This window comes from Cherax quadricarinatus, chromosome 40 (genome assembly GCF_038502225.1).
Source record: "Cherax quadricarinatus isolate ZL_2023a chromosome 40, ASM3850222v1, whole genome shotgun sequence".
NCBI classification, from domain to species: Eukaryota; Metazoa; Arthropoda; class Malacostraca; order Decapoda; family Parastacidae; genus Cherax; species Cherax quadricarinatus.
In genome coordinates, this window is record NC_091331.1 from 17,949,587 (window position 1) to 17,973,279 (window position 23,693).

General features: G+C 39.4%; 1 protein-coding gene across 1 annotated transcript in view; it reads left to right on the forward strand.

Annotated features, from left to right (window-relative positions):
• Positions 1 to 23,693, forward strand: part of LOC128687418 (ATP-dependent DNA/RNA helicase DHX36) — a gene marked incomplete at its 5' end in the record, with an annotated part of 271,669 nt that overhangs the window by 211,872 nt on the left and 36,104 nt on the right. The window contains 1 exon segment of the mRNA XM_070092756.1: positions 735 to 881. Coding sequence (XP_069948857.1) covers positions 735 to 881 — 147 coding nt within the window.

Below are 23,693 nucleotides of genomic sequence, written 5' to 3' on the forward strand. Positions count from 1 at the left end.
TATCAACAAGCAACAGCAGCCAGAATTTAAGGTTCTGGTAAGATAGTTTTTTCCTAATTAAGACCCAAGAGGAACATACCCTATTTTTCTCATATGTTATTCACTTTGAATAATGCTAATTGAAATAAAGTTAAGACTTTCAGGAATGTAACCCTCATGTTAATCTAGGGTCTACTGTACCTGAAATGTGATCCAAAAATAGGTGGTGTGTGCTGCATCTACTAAAAACTGACAATCTATATTAAATACTAAATTAGAGATGGGACAATATCCAGTCTTGTGCCAGTTTCAGTATTCAAAGGCCAGTAATAATGCCACCAAAATTAACCAATACTTACCTATGCTGGTACCATTACAGTGGTACCTTGAGTTACAAACTTAATTCATTCCAGAAGGCTGTTCAAGAGCCAATACTGAACGACTTGGTTCCCATAAGAAATAATGTAAATTAGATTAGCCCATTTCAGATCCCCAAAAATACACTTACAAAACCACTTACAAAAATACACTTACGTAATTGTTCGAGTTGGGAGCTGTTCGAAACTCAAGGTACCACTGTACTTTCACAATTGGTTGGTACCTACTGATACCAATATTTTGGCACATCCCTACAATAAGCACAAGATACCAATTTCTCTTAGAAAATAAAAAACTGTTTAGGTAAATTTAATATTTTGATGTGATATACAATAATTTAAGTTTACTATACAGTGCTCATAAAATTTTTCCTGCAGGTTTTCATACACGACAGCTCCATGGTTCCAACTTATCCCCTTCTCTTCTTTGGGGAAAAACTAAACTATGACTCTAGTAATGGAGTGATAAATGTTGATGGATTTGTACGAGTTCGAAGTTCACAGCACGTAGCTCATTTGGTACAGGTTAGTTATTTTCAGTAGTTGTAAAATGTACTTTAAGTTCTTTCTCCCATTGATGACTGCTCGAGTTTTTTCTCCTATTGATGGTTGCTCGACTATTTTCTATTCATCCTCAGTTGATGGCTTTCTACGTTCTTTTATATTATTATTTCTTATTAACACATCGGCCGTTTCTCACCAAGGCAGGGTTACCTGAAAAAGAAGAAACACTTTCATCATTCCATTCATCACTGCCTTGCCAGAGGCATGCCTACACTACAGTTTAAAAATTGCAATATGTCGTCACCCTTCCATCAGAGCAAAGGCACTATACTTCCCACCTCCAGGACTCGAGTTTGGCTTGCCAGTTTCCCTGAATCCCTTTATAAATGTTACCTTGCTCACACTCCAACAGCATGTCGAACATTAAAAATTATTGTCTTGATTTGCTCCCATTTAACATGCTCACGCACACTTGCTGGAAGTCCAAGCCCCTCACACACAAAAATCTCCTTTATCCCCTCCCTCCAGCCTTTCCTAGGGTGACCCATACCATACCTTCCTTCTGCTTCAGATTTATACGCTCTCCAAGTCATTCTATTTCGTGTCATCCTCTCTAAACGTCTGAACCACCTCAACAACCCGTCCTCAGCCCTCTGGATAATACTTTTAAAAACTCCGCACCTCCTAATCTCCAAACTAGGGAGTCTCATCATTATATTTACACTGCAAAGTGCTCTCAGACATGACATCTCCACTGCCTCCAGCCTTCTCCCTGTTGTAGCATTCACCACCCATGCTTCACACCCATATAAGAGCATTCTTTGTCTCCACAGACTCCTCAGTGCACCTCTCACCTTTTTCCTCTGATCAATTCTATGATTCATTTCATCTTTCATAGACCCATCTGCTGACAAGTTCACTCCCAAATATCTGAATGCATTCACTCCTTCATACTTCCTTCCTCCAATCTGATATCCAATCTTTTATTACCTAAATTTTTTGTTATCCTCATCACCTTACTCTTTCCTATGTTCACTTATAATTTCCCTCTCTTCATACCCTACCAAATTTATCCACCAACCTCTGCAACTTCTCTTCAGAATCTCCCAAAAGCAGTGTCATCAGCAAAAAAGCAACTGTGACAACTCCCACTTTGTGTTAGATTCTTTATCTTTTAATCCCACACCTCGTCAATACCCGAGTATTCACTTCTCTTACAACCGCATCTATAGATATATTGAACAACCATGGGGATGTCACACATCCCTGTCTAAGGTGTACTTTTAATGAGAAATTATCTCCCTCTCTCCTACATACTCAAACCTAAGCCTCACTCTCCTAGTAAAAGCTCTTCACTGCTTGCAGTAACCTACCTCCTATCCCATACATTTGCAACATCTGCCACATTGTGTTCATATATCATACATCTTTTCCAAATCCATAAATGCAGCAAAAACCTCTTCTTTCAACAAACTGGCCATATCCCACCGAGGCAAGGTGGCCCAAAAAGAAAAACAAACGTTTCTCTTTTTAAATTTAGTATGAATGGATTACTTGCCCCTTGCTTCCGGCATTTTAGTCGCCTCTTACGGCACACGTGGCTTACGGAGGAAGAATTCTGTTCCACTTTCCCATGGAGATAGGAAATAAACAAGAGCATGGAGATAGGAAATAAACAAGTGCCAGATCAAACAGGGTGTGATGGATATGTGGGGCAGCAGGCCTCCAGCAGCAACAGCCTGGTTGACCAGGCAAGCACCAGACGAGCCTGGCCTATGGCCGGGCTCTGAGAGTAGTGAAACTCTTGAAAGGTATAAGGCACCTTATCCTCTTCCATACATTTATTAAATAAAAGCATCAATCACTCCAAAACTATATATCCCCACATGCTTTTAACAGTTCTGTCTTGATCCTCTCACTCTCCACTGCTGTACCCCATCATTCTACCCACTGCCTCACACACCTCCAACACATTCACAAATGGTTCTTTCTCACTCCTAAAAGATGTTATACCTCCCTCCCCAATGCACGAAATCACATTTTCCCTATCTTCATCAACATTGAACAATTCCTCAGAATATTCTCTCTGTCTTTCCAATACCTCTAACTCTCTATTTAATAACTCTCTTCTCCTATTTTTAACTGTCAAATCCATTCATTCCCTAGGCTTTCTCAACTTATTAATCTCACTCCAAAACTTTTTCTTATTCTCAAAATTTTTTGATAGCATCTCACCTACTGTCGTATTTGCTCTTCTTTTACATTCCTTCACCACTCTCTTAACCTTTCTCTTTTCTATCCATATACTCCTCCCTCCTTGTATCACTGCTACTTTGTGCTAACTTTTTCTGTCTACTCACTTTACCCATCATTCCACCAATCGCCCTTCTTCCCTTTCGCACCCACTTTTGTGTAACCACAAAACTTCTGCTAAGCACTCTTAAGACTACATTCTTAAATCTACCTCATACCTCTTCATCCTCATTGACTATACTCTCACTAGCCCATCTTTCTTCCATAGTTGTTTATATTTTACCCTAATTTCCTCCTCCTTTAGTTTATAAACCTTCACCTCTCTCTTACTTGCTGATTCCCTTCTCCTTGTATCCCATCTACATTTTGCTCTCACTGTAGCTACAACTAAAAAATGGTTTGATGTATCTGTGGCCCCTGTGTAAACATGCACATCCTGAAATCAGTCCATTGGTCTTTTATCTACCAATACATAGTCCAACAAACTACTGTCATTACACCCTATATTATATCTTGTATACTTATCCTTTTCTCCCTAAAATGTGTATTACCTATTACCAAACCCCTTTCTGTACCAAGTTAAGTCAAAGCCGCAGCCACTGCCCCCCATTATCATTTACACCTGGTATCCCAAACTTACCTACCACACCCTCTCTAATCATTCCTCCCACTTTAGCATTTAGGTCCATTACCATAATTACTCTCTCACTTGGTTGAAAAGTTCCTAAACACATTCTTAACATCTCCCAAAATTTCTCTCCTCTACACTCCTCTCTTTTCCGGGTGCATACACACTTATTATAGCCCACATTTTGCATCTGACCGTTATTTTAATCTACATAAGCCTTTAACTTATACATTTATATTCTCTCCTCTCCTTCCATTACTAATCCTTCAACATTATTGCTACCCCTTCCTTAACTCTAACTCTCATATACTCCTGCTTTAATCCAATTTATTTCTCCCCACTGAAACTCCCCTACCCCTTTCAGTTTTGATTTGCTTAGGGCTAAGACATCCAACTTCTTTTCATTCATAACATTGGCGCTCATCACTTTCTTATCAAGTGCACTACATCCATGCACATTCAGACATCCTAGCTTTATAAAGTTTTTCCTGTTTTTTTCAGTAATTTATATAGGAGGAGTTACTAGCCTATTCTGGCATTTTAGTCATCTCTTGTGACATGTGGCTTGCAGAGGAAAGTTTCTTTTCCACCTCCCGATGGAGATGAAAGGATATAAAAAGAGGAACTATTTGGAAAAATAGGAGAGAATTTGGATCACTGTGTATACATATACAGTGGACCCCCCAAGTTTCATGATTAATTCATTCCAGAGAGTCTGCTGAATGGCGAAATTCACGAATGGCGAAACTATTTTCCCCATAAGTAATAATGGAAAGCCAATTAGACCGTTTCAGACACCCAAAAGTATTAACAAAAAAAATATTAAATATATTTACATACACAAAACAATGACAAATAAATATAAAGCACTATTAAAATGGATAAATGAACATTTAACATCACACCTTTATTGAAGACTCTTGTTGGTGTATGGCAGGCAGGTAGGAGGCGAGTTTATTATGCTTCAATATGACGCTAATATCATCTCTACGGCTTATTTATCTATCACAATTCATCAGATATGACATATAAACAATATTAATAACATAGAAACATGATATATACTCTAGAATTAATAAAATATGTCATTCCGTATGTCACGAGTGGTGATGGTGGTGGTGTTGGGTTTATAAGGGCCACTGAAAGAAGCCGTACGTATTAGTGGTGGTGGAGGCTGCAGCAGAAGCCACCACCACTATTCACACAAACGATGTACTTTCTTTCTTTCAACACACCGGCTTGTAGTAAAGAAAGCGAATGCCAGACTGAAGTTCCTGTATAGACAAACACAGTGTCTACCTACTGAGGCTCGCAGGACCCTATGTCTAGCCCTTATACAATGCCATATGGATTACGCATGCTCTTCTTGGTACTCTGCCTTGACAAAAAAACTGAAAGATAGACTGCAAATCACCCAGAACAAAATCGTAAGATTCATCCTGGGGCTGGGACCAAGAGAACATGTAGGCCAGGATGAATTACAGCAGTTGGATATGCTGAATGTTGAAGACAGAGTAAAACAACTGAAGCTAAATCATGTTTATAAAATTGCTCACAAACAATGTCCAGAATATCTTGCTGTCAATTTTGTCAAGGTTGGGAACCAAAGCAATCATAGTACTAGGGGGAGAGAGCACAACTTTGTAGTACCCACAGTCAGTGGCCAGGCTTCAAACACCTTTTATTGTACAGCAATAAAGGAATGGAACAGACTGCCCGCACATGTCAAAGCCAGTCATAGCATGAACCAGTTCAAGAAGAGTGCCAAAAGGTGTCTGATGAATGTAGCTACAGAAAGGGAGGGGAATGATTTTCTATTTTCTTAGCTAACATACGTGTAAATTTTACCATATTCCTAGTAATGACCCTCGTATTGTAGATAGTCTTAATGACCCTCGTGTAGTAGATAGTCTTTTTAGTATGATAATAAGATGTTATCTCCATTGTAGAATAATAAGAAAATATTATAACCTTTATATTATAATAATAAGGTAAAAGGACCCCAATGGAAATAAGCGATTCTACCAACTCCTCCAATGTTGTTAGAGTTATATAGGGCTACAGAAAACACCACCGCCTCAAGTGCTGCTTCACCACCATTATGGACGGCTTACTCTCAGTGGCCCTTATATACCCAATAACAACAAAACACAACACCTCTCGTGACATACATAATGACTTATTTTATTCATTTTAGAGTATATTCTATGTTATTAATATTTTTTATTATGTCATATTAGTTGAATTATGATAGATAAATAAGCAGTAGATTTGATATTAGTGTCATATTCTCCAACAATAAACTTGCCATCCCTCCCTCACACAAACAAGTCTCCAATAAGAACATAAGAAAGGAGGAAGACTGCAGTAGGCCTGCTGACCCATACTAGGCCGGTCCTTCACAAATCCAACCCACAAATCCAACCCACTAACAGAACAAATACTACCCAAGCAATAAGCTCAGGTGCAAGTCCGACTCAAATCCAACCCCTCTCACTCGTGTATTTATCCAACCTAAATTTGAAACTACCCAATGTTTTAGCTTCGATCACCCTACTAGGCAGACCGTTCCGCTCATCAACTACCCCTATTACCAATGTTCATTTATACATTTTATTAGTGCTTTACAATTATTTGGCATTTTTTCTGCATGTAAATCTATATTTATGCTAGAGAAGTGACCCCTGAGGTGACCTAGAGTCTATATGGAGGGGGATTCCCCTTCCAAACAATAACCTCTCTTCCCTCTCTCCTCCTCCCTGTCTTCCATTCATCAACAACAGCCTTCAATAAAGGTAACTGTCATGTTGAATGTTCATTCTTTTGTGCATGTAAATCTATCTTTCAGGTAAAAAAAAATTGTTGTTGATACTTCTGGGTGTCTGGAACGAACGAATTGGATTTACATTATTTCTTATGGGGCAAATTGATTCGAAAATCGTCTATTTCGATAATAGTCTCACTTCCAGGAACGGATTAAGGACGATAATTGAGGGACCACTGTATATGCTTGTACATGTATGTGTAGTGTGACCTAAGTGTAAGTAGAAGTAGCAAGATGTACCTGAAATCTTGCATGTTTATGAGACAGAAAAATGGACACCAGCAATCCTACCATCATGTAAAACAATTACAGGCTTTCGTTTTACACTCACCTGACAGGACGGTAGTACCTCCCTGGGTAGTTGCAGCGAGGAGAAGGCTGGAGGCAGTGGAGATGTCATGTCTGAGGGCAATGTGTGGTGTGAATATAATGCAGAGAATTCGTAGTTTGGAAGTTAGGAGGAGGTGCGGGATTACCAAAACTGTTGTCCAGAGGGCTGAGGAAGGGTTGTTGAGGTGGTTTGGACATGTAGAGAGAATGGAGCGAAACAGAATGACTTCAAGAGTGTATCAGTCTGTAGTGGAAGGAAGGCGGGGTAGGGGTCGGCCTAGGAAGGGTTGGAGGGAGGGGGTAAAGGAGGTTTTGTGTGCGAGGGGCTTGGACTTCCAGCAGGCATGCGTGAGCGTGTTTGATAGGAGTGAATGGAGACAAATGGTTTTTAATACTTGACGTGCTGTTGGAGTGTGAGCAAAGTAACATTTATGAAGGGATTCAGGGAAACCGGCAGGCCGGACTTGAGTCCTGGAGATGGGAAGTACAGTGCCTGCACTCTGAAGGAGGGGTGTTAATGTTGCAGTTTAAAAACTGTAGTGTAAAGCACCCTTCTGGCAAGACAGTGATGGAGTGAATGATGGTGAAAGTTTTTCTTTTTCGGGCCACCCTGCCTTGGTGGGAATCGGCCGGTGTCTACCAACCTACTACCTATAACAAATAATGTACATAATTTATAAATAAAAGATATTTACACTTTAATTTATATGCAAGAAATATTTACACTTACCTTGGAGGAGATGTTAGTTTAATTAGTTAGTTTGATGGAGGAGATGCTGGCAGAGGTTTAGGGTGGTGGATGATAGCAAGGCGACTTATGTTCAGTGGCCCTATACACCTAGAACGACATTGGAGAGTTACTTTCGTGTCGTTTTTCTATTGCTTAATCACTTAACTTACTTGCTACACTGTTTATGCTACACTTTATCGCTGGCTGGCACTATAGCCTTCATCGATACCTGCTGCTTTAGTACTGTAAATATCGTTGAATCACTGAAAAAGGCACATTCTCCCCTCTCTCTTCCTCCTCCACTTTGGTACTTTGCTACAAGTTTTTTCTTGAATTCTATCATGTTTCTTTTCTTCTTTACCAAAGGGCTGTCACTATGAGCTTTCTTTGGACCCATGGTGGCTTATTTAGCACTTGCAAGCACAAAAAACAATGGATTATTATGAAATGTATCGTATGAACCCGTGGGGTGATGGTCACTTGCCCACAAATCGTGCCACACTGACTCTCTGAATGTTGTGTGTGAGCCTTTGTGTACGCCTGGCCACATGGACGTGTCCTGTACAACGGACGAATCATGAGGCCAATCACGAACCGCGAGGCTATATTTTGATGAAAAAAAGTTGCTGAAAGTCGGATTTCATGAAAGTCGCAGCTTCTGAAATGTGGGGGTCCATATATTATAAACCACAATGGGCCCAAGACTGATCCCTGTGGAACGTCACTTGTTACAGATCCCCACTCGGATTTAACCCCATTTATGCACACACTGCTTCCTATTGGTGAGTCATGACTTGATCCATGACAGTACTTTTCCTCCAGTGCCATGAACTCCCACTTTTTTTAACCTTTTCAGGGTTTGCAACGTACTAGTATGGCTTACGCACCAGGGTTATTGACGTACTAATATGCCTAAATTCTAGCGCCTTCAAATCTAGCAAAAGAAAGCTGGTAGGCCTACATATGAAAGAATGGGTCTCTGTGGTCAGTGTGCACAGTATAAAAAAAATCCTGCTGCACACAGTGCGTAATGAGAAAAAAAACTTTGACCGTGTTTTTTGTTTAAAACATCAACTTTGCACTGTATTTTCGTATGGTATTTATGGTTGTATTCTAGTTTTCCTGGTCTCATTTTATAGAATGGAAGGCATATTACAGAAATTGAGATGATTGTGATTGGTTTCACAATGAAAAGTACCTTGAAATTGAGCTCAAAGTAGCAGAAATGTTCGATTTTTGCCAAAGTTCAAAAGTAAACAAATCATGCCACGCGTCCAATACACATTAACTGGCAAGTCTAATATTCTTTCACAAGTGCACTGATATTATTTATACCATTTCTACACTAATGCAGTAGTCTGCATAACAGTAAATCTTCTATTTTTTGTGAGAATAAAAATTCAAAGTGGAAAGCAAAAGAAATGGAAGAGGGGCCTGGGGACATGACTAATGAACAGAGGAAATGTTATTTTAGTGCCAGGAATGTCTCTCTTGTTTATTCTGGACCCTATTTGGAAATTGGCATCTTTTGAAATTTGTGTGAAATTGGCAAAATTGCTAATTTCTGACCACTTCATTGGATAGTTGAAATCGGTAAATGGGTGGTTTCTTGTACTCATTCGAGTTCTAGCTAAATAGGTATGATTTTTGCCAACTAGTACACTGGAATTGGCCGAAAATAGAGCTCAAAGTGGACGAAATCGGCGATGCGTAAACATTGTCGAGACCACTAATTTCGCAAGAGCATAATTCCATAAGTTTTCCATCAGATTTCATACTTTTGGTGTCATTATGACCGGGAAAAGATTCTCTATCTTTTCATAAGAAAAAAAAATAATTTTTTTTTTTTCCTGAAAAATTTTTGACCCTGAGAACAAGTTTAGGAGAGGGCCTCTCGACCCTGAAAGGGTTAACAGTCTCTTGTGCGGTACTCTATCAAAAGCCTAACTAAAATCTAAATAAACAATATCAAATTCTTTATGATGATCAACAGCCTCAAAAGCTTGTACACATTGTAAGGTGTTTGTATTGTGGTAAAAGCTTCACAAACATATGAGAAATGAACATGTATGAACCATAACCCGACAGGTATTAATATGCGTTCACCTGTTTGTTTACACTTTGTGTCTCTCTCGTTTGCAATGGCATCTAAGGGTAGTTGTTAGAAATTATTAAACTAAGTGAACAAGATATGTTGATGGTAATAATAATAATAATAATAATAATAATAATCGTTCTGAGGTGCTTCAAGTTTAAGTTGTATATCTCGCGTATGTGGGGTAACCGGGTGAGCTATCACACCTGATTTTCTACTATAAATACTCACCTCTCAACCTACATTAAGACTACACATATTTTAAGGTGAGTAATATGTATACTGTATGTGCATTTTCTTTTTTTATTATTTTTAATGCCTAGTTCTATTACTAACTTAATATATGATAGCATCAACATGTTTGGAAGCATTTACGCATATGCATTTATAAATGAAGAAAGATGTGATTCACTGTACGGCGATTTCTACTTTACGGCAGTAGCCTTGAACCTAACCCACGATATAAGTGGGGCCCTACTGTATATGTAGTGTGCTTTAGTGTAAGTAGAAGTAGCAAGACATACCTGTTTTCTTGCATGTTTTGAGACAAAGAAAGACAGATTATCTCCACCAAATTTCCCTTTCTTTGAAATTTCATTCTGTGTAATTTAAGTGTTGTTTTGTTATTTTTATATATCATTTCTCCTTTCCCATTTGCATATATTTTTATTAATCTTTTACAGTTATCTGTTATTTATTTGGTGGCTATCTTGTCAGAAGTGCATGGACATCACATTTCAAATGGCACCTCCTGAATCTATCTACAGATGTTAATTTTCTCACACTCCAACAGCATATCAAATTCTAAAAACCACTTGCCTCCATTGACTCCAATCTAATTCTTATATATGCCTGCAGGATACTCAGGCCCCTGCCACTTAAAAGTTATGTACCCTCCTTCGAACCCTTCCTGAGAAATCTGTACCTTCCATCCTCCCCAAAATTATACACCCTCTTTTGTTCCTTTTTAATTGACCACATCATCTCAATAACCTTTCTGCTCTCTGAATATTATCTTTCATACAGTTTTTTTTCAACGAGTCGGCCGTCTCCCACCGAGGCAGGGTGACCCAAAAAAGAAAGAAAATCCCCAAAAAGAAAATACTTTCATCATCATTCAACACTTTCACCACACTCGCACATTATCACTGTTTTTGCAGAGGTGCTCAGAATACACAGTTTAGAAGCATACACATATAAAGATACACAACATATCCCTCCAAACTGCCAATATCCCAAACCCCTCCTTTAAAGTGCAGGCATTGTACTTCCCATTTCCAGGACTCAAGTCCGACTATATGAAAATAACCGGTTTCCCTGAATCCCTTCACTAAATGTTACCCTGCTCACACTCCAACAGATCGTCAGGTCCCAAGTACCATTCGTCTCCATTCACTCCTATCTAACACGCTCACGCACGCTTGCTGGAAGTCCAAGCCCTTTGCCCACAAAACCTCCTTTACCCCCACTCTCCAACCCTTTCGAGGACGACCCCTACCCCGCCTTCCTTCCCCTATAGATTTATATGCTTTCCATGTCATTCTACTTTGATCCATTCTCTCTAAATGACCAAACCACCTCAACAACCCCTCTTCTGCCCTCTGACTAATACTTTTATTAACTCCACACCTTTTCCTAATTTCCACACTCCGAATTTTCTGCATAATATTTACACCACACATTGCCTTTAAACAGGACATCTCCACTGCCTCCAACCATCTCCTCGCTGCTGCATTTGCCACCCAAGCTTCACACCCATATAAGAGTGTTGGTACTACTATACTTTCATACATTCCCTTCTTTGCCTCCATAGATAACGTTTTTTGACTCCACATATACCTCAACGCACCACTCACCTTTTTTCCCTCATCAGTTCTATGATTAACCTCATCCTTCATAAATCCATCCGCCGACACGTCAACTCCCAAGTATCTGAAAACATTCACTTCTTCCATACTCCTCCTCCCCAATTTGATATCCAATTTTTCTTTATCTAAATCATTTGATACCCTCATCACCTTACTCTTTTCTATGTTCACTTTCAACTTTCTGCATATATACACTCTCCCAAACTCGTCCACTAACCTTCGCAATTTTTCTTTAGAATCTCCCATAAGCACAGTATCATCAGCAAAAAGTAACTGTGTCAATTCCCATTTTGTATTTGATTCCCCATAATTTAATCCCTCCCCTCTCCCGAACACCCTAGCATATACACCTACCATCCAACTTACGACCTGCTCGACATACGTATACTCGACTTACAACCGTGCATCTGGCAACTGGGCTGGGCCGGCTGATGCACACCGCTGTACAGTATTTGACGATACTCGCGGCGGCAATGCGTCTTGCAGGCAGCATCAGTTTGAGTAACCCTGCCCTATCAGCAGAATCATACTGTATTAACTGTACTAACTGCACAGTAAATTTCACCATGGCCCCTAAGATGAAGTCTGAATCTTGCACTGGAGATTGTGGCAAGAAAGGCACTTACTCTCGAACTCTCTATTTGTTTTCACTGTTGCACATAAACCTGTCTGTATCTGTCTGCCTGTATACCTGTGTCTGTTTATCTGTCTGTCTACCTGTGTGTTTGTCTTTCTGTCTACCTGTGTGTCTTTGTCTACCTGTGTCTGTCTTTCTGTCTACCTGTGTCTTTCTGTCTACCTGTGTGTCTTTCTGTCTACCTGTGTTTCTTTGTGTGTGTCTTTCTGTCTACCTGTGTGTCTTTGTCTACTTGTGTGTCTGTCTTTGTCTACCTGTGTGCCTATCTTTCTGTCTACCTGTGTCTGTCTTTATGTCTGCCTTTATGTCTGCTTGTCTGTCTCAGAGCCACTCATGAGCCCGTAAACGGTCCAAACGTATATATACGTTTTTACCGCCAGTGCCCCAAACGTATATATACGTTTTGTTTTTCCTGCCTTCAAATTTGGCACGATTGGCCTGAGATGCCTTATCAGTATAGAATGGGTCTTAACACACAGTGTGTGCGGTATTAAAATAATCTGGGACCACTTTGTACCTTGTGGGAGCACCAGTTCAAATGAGCGCCAGCTAGAGCAAACAGCGCAGCAAACACCTGGGATTCACTGATGTCATGTAGTATTAACACTCCCATTTTAAGAGGAAAGTGATTTTGACCCTGAGTTTAGTGGCTTTGAGGTGGATGTGGCCACAAGTGGTCGAGGAAATGTAAAAAAACCTCGAAAATAACCCATGTGCAATATTTGTGCAACACCCTTTCAGAATGTCTTATAATCTATACCCTAAGTCAAGAGAAACAATTCTGCCTGGCTGGATAACTGGCTGACTGATTGGCTGGCTAGCTGGCTGGCCAGCTGCTTGGTGGCTAGCTGTGTGGTTGGCCAGCTGCTGGCAGCCTGGCTCTATCTCCGTTTGTTTGTCTGTACATGTATCTATGTCTATCTCTGTCTGTCTTTGTCTCTATCTGTCTCTCTGTCTATCTCTTTCTATCTGTCTGTCTATCTCTGTCTCACAGATACACATAAATACACATATACATAGTGTAAATTACCTAGGATAACCCAAAAAATCCAGACCAAGTGCTATACTCTGCTTGAAGATGTGAGTAAAGGTGATGACGCAGTCTTGTGGCTCTCTCTGAGAAAGAGAGCTAGATGGATAGACAGGGAGCTTGACAGACAGACAAATAGACAGACATGTTTGTGTACCAGCGAAAACAAAGGAGGGCGATGCTCATCAAACGTCACCTCTAATCTTTTCTTATCTGCTGCACCCTCCCCCACCCTGGTGTATGCTCATCAAACGTCAGCTCTTATCAGATGTTATCTCATCTTATCATGTCGCTGTCAGGAGTGGACTTTGTTTTTCATGCTTCAAGGGAACTTCTTGTTACCTATTATTATTATTATTATTACGTATCATCATCATCATCATATCATCATATCAGTCATCATCTCCTCCTCCTCCTCCTCCATCTCCTCTTCCTCCTCCTCCTCCTCCATCTCCTCCTCCTCCTCCATCTCCTCCTCCTCCTCCATCTCCTCCTCCTCCTCCATCTCCTCCTCCTCCTCCATCTCCTCCTCCTCCATCTCCTCCTCCTCCTCCATCTCCTCCTCCTCCTCCTCCATCTCCTCCTCCTCCATCTCCTCCTCCATCTCCTCCTCCTCCATCTCCTCCTCCTCCTCCATCTCCTCCTCCATCTCCCCCTCCTCCTCCATCTCCCCCTCCTCCTCCATCTCCCCCTCCTCCACCATCTCCCCCTCCTCCTCCATCTCCCCCTCCTCCTCCATCCCCTCCTCTCCTCCTCCATCCCCTCCTCTCCTCCTCCTCCTCCTCCTCCTCTCCACCTCCTCCTCTCCTCCTACTCCTCCTATCCACCTCCTCCTCTCCTCCTTCTCCTCCTCCTCCTCCTCCTCCTCCTCCTCCTCCTCCTCCTCCTCTCCTCCTCCTCCTCTCCTCCTCCTCCTCCTCCTCCCCCCCCCACACACACACATCCAAAACATTGCTGGGACATATAAATACTTTGTATATATTCCAAGACAATAGTAAATGACCAAGGCAGGTGTAAGTGTCCACCTGTCAGTGTGTTTGTGACAATGTGAGCACAATTTCAGTACCTAATACTAGTGTCAGAACAAAGATTGGTTATGAAATGAGAAGAACTACTATAAATTGTTATTATCAGAACATGAAAATTATATAAAATATGAAAAATAGAGAAAAAGGTATATCGCCAACACTTCTGCAAGCAGCAGCGCTCCATGTTGCCATCACGTGATCCCCAAGTGCCAGCTTTGTGGCCTCATATCTCGGTAAGTACTGACTATTTTTTTTTTATCCTATAACACTTGGATTTTTTTTTTTTTTTTTTTTTTTTTTTTTTTTTTTTTTTTTTTTTTTTTTTTTTTTTTTTTTTTTTTTTTCAAAAATATTCGGGGCACTGGGGTAGTGAACGTATATATACATTTGGACCGTTTACGGCTTAAGAGTGTAATTGGTCTTGAAGACGCCATATTAATAATGATAACACAATAATAATCATTGAGGCACATTAAATATGTATAAAACGTTAATATAGACATTTTGCTTAATCCATCTATGACTTTTTTCAAAATTATATAATAAACATGCTACATAACATATAAACATATAAATTAACAAATATGATATGTTTTTCTGGTCGGCTTCACAGTGAACAAAAACCATTCATGTCCGGGCTGTTAACAACAACAACAACAACAACAGCGTTTGTTTACATAACTCGCGAACCTTCTACACACTCATTCTCTCTTGTATATTCATTTAATCTTGTTTACTCACCTCTCACTCTAAGACTACAGATGTTTTAAGGTACGTAATGAGTGGACACGATTATTATATTATAGTTTAAACCTTTGACTTTTTCAGGCCCCTTTCTGAAACTGTCATTCTATGTCGCTCAATTTTTGAAAAAAAACAAAATTATTTTTTCTTATGAAATGATAGAGAATCTTTTCCCGATGGTAATGACACCAAAAGTTCGAAATTTGGTCGAAAACTCATGGAATTATGCTCCCGCAAAGTTAGCGGTCTCGGCGACATATGCGTATCGGCGATTTCGCCGACTTTGAGCCCTATTTTCAGCCAATTCCATCGTTCCAGTTGACCAAACTCATAGCTATTTCTTTAGAACTCCATTTTATCTATCAGCTGAGTACAAGAAACCTCCCATTTACTAATCTGGACTACCCAATATGGTGGTCAGAAATTGGCAATTTGGCCAATTTCACGCAAACTAAAAAAGATGCCAATTTCAAAATAGGGTCCAGAATAAACAAGGTAGACATTTGTGGCACTAAAATAACATATGCTCTGTTCATTAGTTACATCTCTAGGCCCCTCTTATATTATTATTGCTTTCTATTTTGTTTTTTATTCATACAAAAAAATACAAAATTTACTGTTATGCAGACTACTGCATTATTGTAAAAATGGTATAAATAATATCAGTGCGCTAGTGAAAGAATATTAGACTCCGCAGTTGACGTGTATTGGACGTGTGGTGTGACTTATTTACTCCTGAACATTGGTAAAAATCGAACATTTCCGTTACTTTGAGCTCTGTTTCAAGGTCGTTTTCATCGTCAAAGTAATGAAAATCATCTCTTTCTGTAATATGTTTTCCATTTTATCACCTAAGACCATGAAAACATGAATACAACGATAAATACTATACGAAAATACACCTCAAAGTCGGCATTTTATTCCAAAAAAACGATCAGTTTTTTTTTTCTCATTACGCAATGTGTGCTGCAGGATTTTTTTTATGTGGTGCACACTGACCACACAGACCCATTCTCTCACATGTGGGCCTACCAGCTTTCTCCCGCTTGATTTGAAGCCGCTAGAATTATTGAGTATATATACGTCAGAGACATTGGCTCGTAAGACGTATTTATACGTCGAAAACAGTCAAAGGGTTAATAATAATCATATTATTAATATTAGTACATATATATTATTGTAATAATAATAATTATTATTAATTTAGGGCACTGGAGCACAGATCCACTGTATAAATTGCCTAGGTAATTTATACTATGTATGATAACTTTACTTATGTGTACCTGTGAGAGAGAGAGAGAGACAGAGACAGACAGACAGACAGACACAGCTAGAGTCAGCCACATTCAGTCAGCCAACCACCCACCCACCCACCCGGCCGGATACGTATTACACGTTCCAGAGTTGTTTCTCTTTACTTAGAGTATAGGTTATACTACATTCTGGCTCGATGACACTACCAGTGGTATTCTCCCATTCCATTGTGTTGACAATACATAAAGATAAAAGTAACATATGATACTGTATGCGATGTAAAATTTACAATACAGTTCACTACCATGTATGCATTATATACAGTACATAAATAATTAAAATATAATGATAGAAGTAAATTATGGTAAAAAGAATGAAAAAATGATTGTACATTACATTACAGTACTATGTAGGTAGTTTATATAGGAAAGGTTTGACATTATGCCATACCCAGTATGTCGGCAATTTTCAAAGGTTCAACTTACGTCCATTTTGACTTACGACTGGTTGGTCAGAACCAAGCTTGATCATAAGTCAGATGCTACCTGTACAGTGGACCCTCGCATAACACTATTAATCCGTTCCTGAGAGCTCAACGTTAGGCGAAATTATCGTTAGGTGAATGAATTTTCCCCATAAGAAATAATGGAAATCAAATTAATCCGTTCCTGACACCCCAAAGTATGAACAAAAAAAAAATTTTACCACATGAAATATTAATTTTAATACACACAAACTGAAGAAGACATGCACAGTTACATGACACTTACCTTTATTGAAGATCTGGTGATTGATGGGATGGGAGGAAGGGAGTGTGTTGATGGTCTTAGTGTTTAGAAGGGGAATCCCCTTCCATTAGGACTTGAGGTGTCAAGTCCTTTTCTGGGGTTACTTCCCTTCTTCTTTTAATGCCACTAGGACCAGCTTCAGAGTCACTGGACTTCTGTCGCACAACATATCTGTCCATAGAGGTCTGTACCTCTCGTTCCTTTATGACTTTCCTAAAGGGGTTCACAACACTGTCAGTGTACAGGTTGCCAACATGGCTTGCAACAGCTGTCTGAGGGTGATTTTCATCCATAAAGGTTTGCACTTCAAGCCACTTTGCACAGATTTCCTTAATCTTTGAAGTAGGCAACTTCTTCAATTTCTCTCTTCCCTTCCTCCAAAGCAGTTTCCTCAGGTGTGGCCTCTTGCTGTTAAAGTTGATCTAGCAGCTCATCAGTGGTTAGTTCTTCATTGTCCTCCTCCACTAACTCTTCCACATCCTCCCCACTAACCTCCAACCCCAAGGACTTCCCCAATGCCACAATTGATTCTTCAACTGGCATACGCCTCTCAGGGTTAGCCTCAAATCCTTCAAAATCCCTTTTGTCTACTCATTCTGGCCAGTTTCTTCCAAGCAGAGTTCAAGGTCCTCTTAGTCACTCCCTCCCAAGCCTTGCCTATAAGGTTTACACAATTGAGGATATTAAAGTCAGTTGAGTTTCTGAGGTCACTACAAAGCACCTTTCAAACAGAGCTTTTGTGTACAGTTTTTTGAAGTTTGAAATGACCTGCTGGTCCATGGGCTGCAGGAGAGGAGTGGTATTAGGAGGCAAAAACTTGACCTTAATGAAGCTCATGTCCCCACAAAGTCACTCTGCCAAGTCTGTAGGATGACCAGGGGCATTGTCTAACACCAGGAGGCACTTAAGGTCTAATTTCTTTTCAATTAGGTAATTTTTCACAGTGGGGGCAAATGCTTGGTGTAACCAGTCATAGAAAAAGTCCCTAGTGACCCATGCCTTACTGTTTGCCCTCCACAGCACACACAAATTAGCCTTGAGGATATTCTTTTGCCTGAACGCTCTGGGAGTTTCAGAGTGATACACTAATAAAGGCTTCACTTTGCAATCACCACTAGCATTGGCACACATTAACAGAGTAAGCCTGTCTTTCATAGGCTTATGTCCTGGGAGTGCCTTTTCCTCCTTCACTGTCTATGTGCTCCTTGAATTCCTGCACATATTTTTCAGCTGTTTTGTGGTCCGAACTGGCAGCCTCACCATGCCTTATCACACTATGTATGCCACTATGCTTCTTAAGTCTCGCAAACCAACCTTTGCTGGCCTTAAATTCACTCACATCATCACTAGTTGCAGGCATTTTTCTAATTAAATTCTGATGCAACTTCCTAGCCTTTTCACTTATGATCGCTTGAGAGATGCTATCTCCTGCTATCTGTTTTTCATTTATCCACACCAATAAGAGTCTCTCAACATCTTCTATCACTTGCGATCTCTGTTTCGAAAACACAGTTGCACCTTTGGCAAGAACAGCTTCCTTGATTGTCGTTTTCTTGGACACAATAGTAGCGATGGTTGATTGGGGTTTATTATACAACCTGGCCAGCTCGAAGACACGTACTCCACTTTCATACTTAGCAATGATCTCTTTCTTCATCTCCATAGTAATTCTCACCCTTATTCCTGTAGGGTTGGCACTAGGAGCTTTCTTGGGGCCCATGGTCACGTATTTTGCAGATGAAATCTCCAGAAATGCTGTAATAATATGAAATGTTCCTATTGTATGCTTGGATGTTACCGCGGAAGCTGGCTTGTAAACAATGCCACCGGCGAAACATGTGAGGCTGGCTCAGGCCGTACATAGACGCGTCTCGGACGAATAGCGTTGAGCGAGTTTTTTAGCGCTATGCGAGGCAAAATTTTAGCGATAAAATGTATCGCTATGCGGATTTAACGTTATGTGATGCCAACGTTATGCGAGGGGTCCACTGTACTTTTACAACCCCATCTATAAATATATTAAACAACCATGGTGACAATACACATCCCTGTCTAAGACCTACTTTTACTGGAAAGTAGTCTCCCTCTCTTCTACACACCCTAACCTGAGCCTCACTATCCTCATAAAAACTCTTTACAGCATTTAGTAACTTAATACCTATTCCATATACATGTACTACTTGCAACATCTGCCACATTGCTCCCCTATCCACTGTGTCATATGCCTTTTCTAAATCCATAAATGCAATGAAAACTTCCCTTCCTTTACCTAAATACTGTTCACATATATGCTTCAATGTAAACACTTGATCGACACATCCTCTACCCACTATAAAACCTCCTTGCTCATCCGCAATCCTACATTCTGTCTTATCTTCTTTCAATAATATCCCTACCGCACACTTTTCCTGGTATACTCGGTAAACTAATTCCTCTATAATTTTTACAATCTCTTTTGTCCCGCTTCCCTTTATATAAAGGAACTATACAAGCTCTCTGCCAATCCCTAGGTACCTTCCCCTCTTCCATACATTCATTAAACAAAAATACCAACCACTCCAACACTATATAACCCCCTGCTTTTAACATTTCTGTCATGATCCCGTCAGTTCCAGCTACTTTACCCCCTTTCGTTCTTCGTAATGCATCACGCATTCCCCCCACACTCACATCCTGCTCTTCTTCACTCCTAAAAGATGGTAAACCTCCCTGGCCAATGCATGAAATTACTGCCTCGTTTTCTTCGTCAACATTTAAAAGTTCCTCAAAATATTCCCGCCATCTACCCAATATCTCCATCTCCCCATCTACTACTCCCCTACTCTGTTTTGAACTGACAAATCCATTTGTTCCCTAGGCTTTCTTAACTTATTTAACTCCAAGATTTTTTCTTGTTTTCATTAAAATTTCTTGACAGTGCCTCTCCCATTCTATCATCTGCTCTCCTTTTGCACTCTCTCACCACTCTCTTCACCTTTCTTTTACGCTCCGTATACTCTGCTCTTCTTATAACACTTCTGCTTTGTAAAAACCTCTCATAAGCTACCTTTTTCTCTTTTATCACACCCTTTACTTCATTCCACCAGTCACTCCTCTTTCCTCCTGCACCCACCCTCCTATAACCACAAACTTCTGCCCCACATTCTAATACTGCATTTTTAAAACTATTCCAACCCTCTTCCCCCCCCCACCCACCTCTCTCTTACTTGTTGCATTTTTCCTTTTGTCTCATCTACCTCTTACTCTGACTGTAGCTACAACTAAATAATGATCCGATATATCAGTTGCCCCTCTGTAAACATGTACATCCTGGAGCCTACCCATCAACCTTTTATCCACCAATACATAATCTAACAAACTACTTTCATTATGTGCTATATCATACCTTGTATATTTATTTATGCTCTTTTTCATAAAATATGTATTACTTATTACCAAACCTCTTTCTACACATGGCTCCCCATTTTCATTTACCTACTACTCCCTCCACACATTTTTACCCACTTTAGCATTGAAATTCCCAACCACAATTACTCTCACACTTGGTTCAAAACTCCCCACACATTCACTCAACATTTCCCAAAATCTCTCTCTCCCCTACACTTCTCTCTTCTCCAGGTGCATATATGCTTACTCTAAGTCACTTTTCACATCCAACCTTTATTTTACTCCACATAATCGTTGAATTAATACATTTATAGTCCCTCTTTTCCTGACATAGCTTATCCTTCAACATTATTGCTACTATTTCTTTAACTCTATTTGAAACCCTTGACCTAATCCCATTTATTTCTCTCCACTGAAACTCTCCCATCCCCTTCAGCTTTGTTTCACTTAAAGCCAGGACATCCAGCTTCTTCTCATTCATAACATCCACAATCATCTCTTTCTTATCATTCACACAACATCCATGCACATTCAGACATCCCACTTTAACAATTTTCTTCTTATTCTTTTTAGTAATCATTATAGGAAAAGGGGTTACTAGCCCATTGTTCCCGGCATTTTACTTGGCTTTTACAACACGCATGACTTATGGAGGAAAGATTCTTATTCCACCTCCCCATGGATATAAAAGGAAAAATAATAAGAACAAGAACTATTAAGATAAAATCAAAGAAAACTCGGATGAGTGTGTATAAATAAACTTATACATGTGTAGTGTGATATAAGTGTCAGTAGAGGTAGCAAGACATACCTGTAATCTTGCATATTAATGAGACAGACAAAAGACATCAGCAATCATACCATCATGTAAAACAATTACAGGCTTTCATTTTACACTCACTTGGCAGGATGGTAGTACATCCCTAGGTGGTTGCTGTCTACTAACCTACTACTATTATTATTATTAACCCTTTGACTGTTTTGGTCATATATATACATCTTACGAGCCACTGTGTTTGACATATATATACTCATAAATTACAGCGGCTTCAAATCAGGCAGGAGAAAGCTGGTAGGCCCACTTGTGAGAGAATGGGTCTGTGTGGTCAGTGTGCACCATATAAAAAAAATCCTGGAGCATGCAGTGCATAATGAGAAAAAAAAAACTCCGACCATTTTTTTTAATTAAAATGGCGACTTTGTGGTCTATTTTCATATAGTATTTATGGTTGTATTCTCATTTTCTTGGGCTCATTTAATAGAATGGAAAACATATAGAAATAGAGGTGATTTTGATTGGTTTTACTATGAAAAGAACTTGGAAATAGAACTCAAAGTAGGGGAAATGTTTGATTTTTGCCGATGTTGAAAAGTTAACAGTTGATGTCATTGTCCAATAAATGTCCAACTAGCCATGCTAATATGCAGTCATGAATGGGTTCACATTATTTGTACAATTATTACAGTATTTTTTGTTTGAATAAAAATTCAAAATAGAAAGCAAGAGTAATATCAGAGGGGCCTGGAGACATAACTGATGAACAAAGAAAATGTTATTTTAGAGCCAGGAATGTCTGCATTGTTCATTCTGGACCTTATTTTGAAATTGTCATATTTTTTAATTTTCGTGAAATTGGGCAAATTGCAAATTTCTGACTAAGTTATTGGGTAGTTGAAATCGGTAAATGGGTGGTTTCTTGTGCTCAGTCGATAGAACAAACAGAGTTCTAAAGAAATAGCAGTGAGTTTGGTTAACTGGAACAATGGAATTAGCCAAAAATAGGGCTCAAAGTAGGCGAAATCGCCTATTTGTGAATATTGCCGAGGTCGCTAACTTCATGAGAGCGTAATTCTGTCAGTTTTTCATCAAATTTCATTCTTTTGGTGTCATTACAATCGGGAAAGCATTCTCTATCATTTCATTAGATTTTTTTTTTTTCGAAATTTTGCGACACCAGGAGACACCTCAGGATTGGGGGTTGCGACAGTCAGGGGGTTAATATGGCACCCTCAAGACTCATAAGACATTCTTAGTGATTTTGATGTGTACCTGCATGCCACCCACAGTGTTTAAGTTTATTTAGGTACAGGTACACATAAGTCTAATTATTAGAGTATATATAAAACATGAAATAACTTTGAAACACTTGAAATTTTGGAAAGTTTCCACACATAATGGAGAGATGTAGTACTCACAGAGAATGTAAACAAACTGGGTAGGGCACAGTGACTGTATTAGAAAGTCAGATGGGGGAGCCGTTTAGCGAGTTTTGATCATAATTTGAAATGTCCATATTGGCAGAATACTGTAAGGCGAAATGCTGTAAAGCAGGGCCCTTCTGTATAATATTCACACCACACATTGATCCCAAACACATCATTACTGAAGAAAAGATAGAGATACACAGCAAGCATCTATTGTAACAGTGCTTCTTTGCATGTAAAGCTGTATCAAATCAGTACAAAGGATAAAAAAAAAGGATGTCCGTACTCATACGCCTTGGAGATATGAACAGGCGAGTTCCTTCTAGAGGCAAGATTTTGAACATCAGAGAAAAATTTGGAGGTGATGTAAGTAGCAGAGCTATGCAGGACATTTTCTGGGTTTATAGTTCGAAACATACATTGGCTAATTTCAAGAAAGTACTGACTAGTTGAGTTCTTATGAATGTATCTCTTAAAGAAATTTTACTGGGCTACAGAGTTGGCATTATATATGTACATAACTGAAACCATTTAAGTGGTAAAGATAAGGGGTGCAGTATAAAAAAATAACTTGGATCTATATGCTGTATTAGTTATTCTGTGTAGTTTAAAAATATAAAAGAAGAAAGATTTACACTTATTTAACCCCTTCACTGTCAGGACCCTCCCAAATTGAAATTGCTCCATGTCCACATTTAAAAAAATCTGAAATAGTAGAGAATATTTTTCTGAAGGTAATGACACCAAAAGTACAAAATTTGTTGAAAAACTTCTGGAGTTATAAATAACAAAAAAATAAAAAAGGCATGAAACGTTGTTGTAAGCACCGAAACATTGTCGTTAGCTCCTCTTTGCTATGTGCAGGTTATTTGTGGATTGTGCCTTATGGAGTTATGCTGGCTCAAATTTATTGGTCTAGGCACAATTTACTCATCAGCCATTTTGCCCACTTTGAGTCTCATTTTAAGCCAATTCCAGTGCTCAATTAGATCAGATTCTTAGCTATTTTGCTAATATGCCTTCTGTTCTATT